This window comes from Elephantulus edwardii, unplaced genomic scaffold (assembly GCF_000299155.1).
Source record: "Elephantulus edwardii isolate Elephantulus edwardi_28Jun2011 unplaced genomic scaffold, EleEdw1.0 scaffold00151, whole genome shotgun sequence".
Taxonomy (NCBI): domain Eukaryota; kingdom Metazoa; phylum Chordata; class Mammalia; order Macroscelidea; family Macroscelididae; genus Elephantulus; species Elephantulus edwardii.
The window spans coordinates 1,327,069-1,330,354 of NW_006399901.1; the positions used below are offsets into that span (position 1 = coordinate 1,327,069).

Genomic DNA, 3,286 nt, shown 5'->3' on the forward strand with positions numbered 1-3,286 from the left:
CCTTCATTGGATTTCTAAAAGCTGTAAGTCACATAGAAACTGATCGTCATATCTGTCTTGGTAGATTTTTTAAGTACTGAAGCTGGGATTCAAACCAGCTTGAGCTTCTAGGCATTACACCAGCATTCTGCAATCTTCCTTTTCATTATCTACTTCCTAGCCTCACAGACTCATATAATTTTAATAGCACAGATTTACTATGTATGTGTTTATGGAAGGCCTTCAGTCTTGAAAATTCTCTCTCCCTCAAAGCAATTTTTGTTCCCTTAAGGCTATATAATCCCGAATGCATGCAGTTCGAACCCGCCAGCTGCTCCACCAGAAAAAGATGGGCAATCTCCTGTGCAATTGAATGCCTCTGAAAATCTGCTGAAGGGTCACCTGTGGGTCAGTTCTGACACAATCGACTGGTATTCATCATCATTAACAACAACAGCAGCGGTGGTATAACAACAAGGGTGGTATTATGTGGCTTGAGAACGTATGCTGTAGACCACAAAGCTCTTCCCTCTGCTCATTCATTTAATCGACAGAGAAGAGGTGGATCTCAGTTACGATGAAAATGTTAAGCTAGATGCTATGAGGGCAGTTACGGTGAAAGGCCTAGTCTCTACCTGCCCCAGGTGTATAACGTTTGTTTTGTGCAACTATCTGGATGTCTGTGGTTCTATGATTTTGTCTCAGTCACACCTCTGTCTTCCTGACAGAGTACCAGTGTCTTTCCAGACAAGCTCTCCCACTGGATCAAGACAGCACAGATGCTGAGGGCCACAAGTTCTAAAGACTAGAGTTTTTCATAAATATATTCCCTGAAGGCTCTAGTCTTGAAACGGGCCCTTCACTCACTCTTTTATTTACTGTCAATTATTCTCATTCTTCTAAGTGGTATAGAACTGGTATGTACATTGCTGTACAGAGGTAACTTGCGGTTGCTGTGATGCTAAACACTGTGACACTGATGTGCCAAATGCGATAATGGTTACCTATGGTGGACAGTGTTGGATGTTGTTGTTAAGTGCCGCCGAGGCGCTTGCGACTCATAGCGACCCTACGTACAACAGCCCTAAACTCTGCTCTGTCCTGTGCCAATTACACTGTCTCTGACACTCCCATCCCGATTATCCCAGTCACTGAATCAATTCACCTCACAGAGGGCCTTCCCCTCCTGCACTGTCCCCCCACCCTCCCAAACATGATGTCCTTCTCCAAGGACCGGTCTCTCCTCACAACATGTCCAAACTTTGGACTTTGGACAGTGTTGGATAGAGCTTCCTAATTAAAACAAGCTTGGAAGGAGGAGTGGCATCCACTTGGGAAATGGTTTGCCTTTGGAAACTCTTTGAATATGGAGAAATGACCAAAGTTATACAAGTATTCAGGTCTTTCATTCATAGGGTTGGTATGAGTCGTCTATGACTCGACAGCACTTAACAACATTACTGTCATACCAAAAGGAGTCTCAGTGGCGTTAATGTATAATGTGTCAGGTTTCTCCTAACCAAAAGGCTAGCAGTTCAAATCTATCAGTATACCAAAGGAGGAGAAAGATGGGCAGTTTCCACTCATAAAGGTTTATAGTCTTGGAAACCTGATGGGTCATTATGAGTCAGAATCAACTTGATGGCAGTTTTGGGGGTTTTTAAATTGCAAAACAGGTTCATGCCAAGTCCTGGGGATATAAGGATGGGTTTCAGATTGTCTCAGGATAGAACTTCTTCACTAAAGGGGTCTTCACTGCCTTATAAAGAGTTCTAGTGGTGTAGTGTATTATGTATTGCACTACTCACCAAAAGCTCAGAGATTTTAATCCCCCCTAACTATACAACAGGAGAAAGATGGGCAGTCTTATAAAGACTTACAGCCTCAGAATCGATGGCTGGCTGCTGTGAGTCAGAACTCTCTTGACAGCAGTGGGTCATTGCTCTAAGCCATGTGCACGTGCCATCAGATTTATCCTTTTACAAACTAAAGGGATAAGAGGTTCTTCATCAAGCTGACTTTGTTTCTCGGGGAAATGGTGCGCTTGACAAGGTACAACGGTATGGTTGTTAAGTGCTACTGGTCTCGAGTAGCCAAGAATGGTGCCAAACATTTTTAAATGTAAAAGACAGCTTCCCCACCCACCCACACAAAGAATCGCCTGGTACAAGAGTCAAAATGGCTGCAAAATCAAGTTTTAAGTGGAAATGGTTTGCTTATGCATTTGTACCTCCTCCTCAACAGCTGGTTTTACTGATCGCCACAGCTCCAATAACTAGCACTTATACGAGTGTTCAAGAAATGATGCTGTTATGTGCCATTAAGTCAGATGCAACTCCGAACTGAGGTGTCCGATTCAAAAGTTACGAACAAGACACATAGAAAGTTTTAACAGTGATGTCAGCTCCGTTTCACGTCAACCTTATGTAATAACAAGCCTCAAGTGTGAAGCTATCCAAGCGATATTTCTCAAATTAGTTACCCCTCTGCTTGGTTTCCTTTTATTCGCTCTCTTACAACCTCACTCCAAAAGTTCTTCGCGGTATCTCAGCAGATTAGCCCTGCGATTCCCATCTATCCTCCGACTCCCCACCAGCTCAAGGCTGCCAGCCGTGATCTGGGGCGATTTTCTCACCACCAGGGACCGACATCAAGTAAAGGGGCTATTTTCAAGCCCCTCCGTTCTACCTCCTACCCCTCGGGAGCCCTTATAGTTTCTTCTACTCACTTTCCTCTTCTCCAGGCCTCCCATGGTTCCACGTTGATGGGCCTACAGCACCACGCGAGTAACACCACTTCCAACCTCACGTACCCGGTTCTGAGTATCCAAGGACCCCTCACGCCCCGAGGCTCTGCGGGCTGTCCAATTCAATGCCTGCAAAAAATCAACAGGAAAATAGGACTTTGATCTTCATATTTATAATTAAGAGCTCTTAAAAACACTTATGTTACTATTTGTAGAAGTTTCTTACCTTTGAGCCTAGTTGAAACAATTTAAAAGTTTAAAAGACGGTGGCTCTTTAGGCATTTCTATGAACACCCTGAAGATTGCTGGTTGATTTGGCCCCGTTGTATGCTGGGATAGAAGGGGGCGGAAACTGGGAGGCGGCGCAGCGCCTTCTGGGATACAGAGTTGATCCGTGAGCCGATTGCCTTGAGCTAAGTTGTGTTGTCTTGGTAACTGTTGCTAAGCATCCCCCGAATCGGTCGCATTTGTCTAAGAAATGGCTGCCAGCTGTTCGGTGCGAGGTGAGGCCACATTTCCCATCACTGCCGGCTTCCTCTCTTTTCATTCTTTCGTTTGCTT

At 44.6% G+C, this 3,286-nt stretch overlaps 1 protein-coding gene across 1 annotated transcript in view; it reads right to left on the reverse strand.

The window, feature by feature from the left end:
• PES1 (pescadillo ribosomal biogenesis factor 1) overlaps positions 1 to 2,764 on the reverse strand; it is a 14,777-nt gene extending 12,013 nt beyond the window's left edge. Inside the window, exon 1 of the mRNA XM_006894789.1 lies at positions 2,708 to 2,764. Coding sequence (XP_006894851.1) covers positions 2,708 to 2,731 — 24 coding nt within the window. The 5' untranslated portion in view covers positions 2,732 to 2,764. The remainder of the gene's footprint in view (positions 1 to 2,707) is intronic.
• Positions 2,765 to 3,286: the final 522 nt, after the last annotated feature.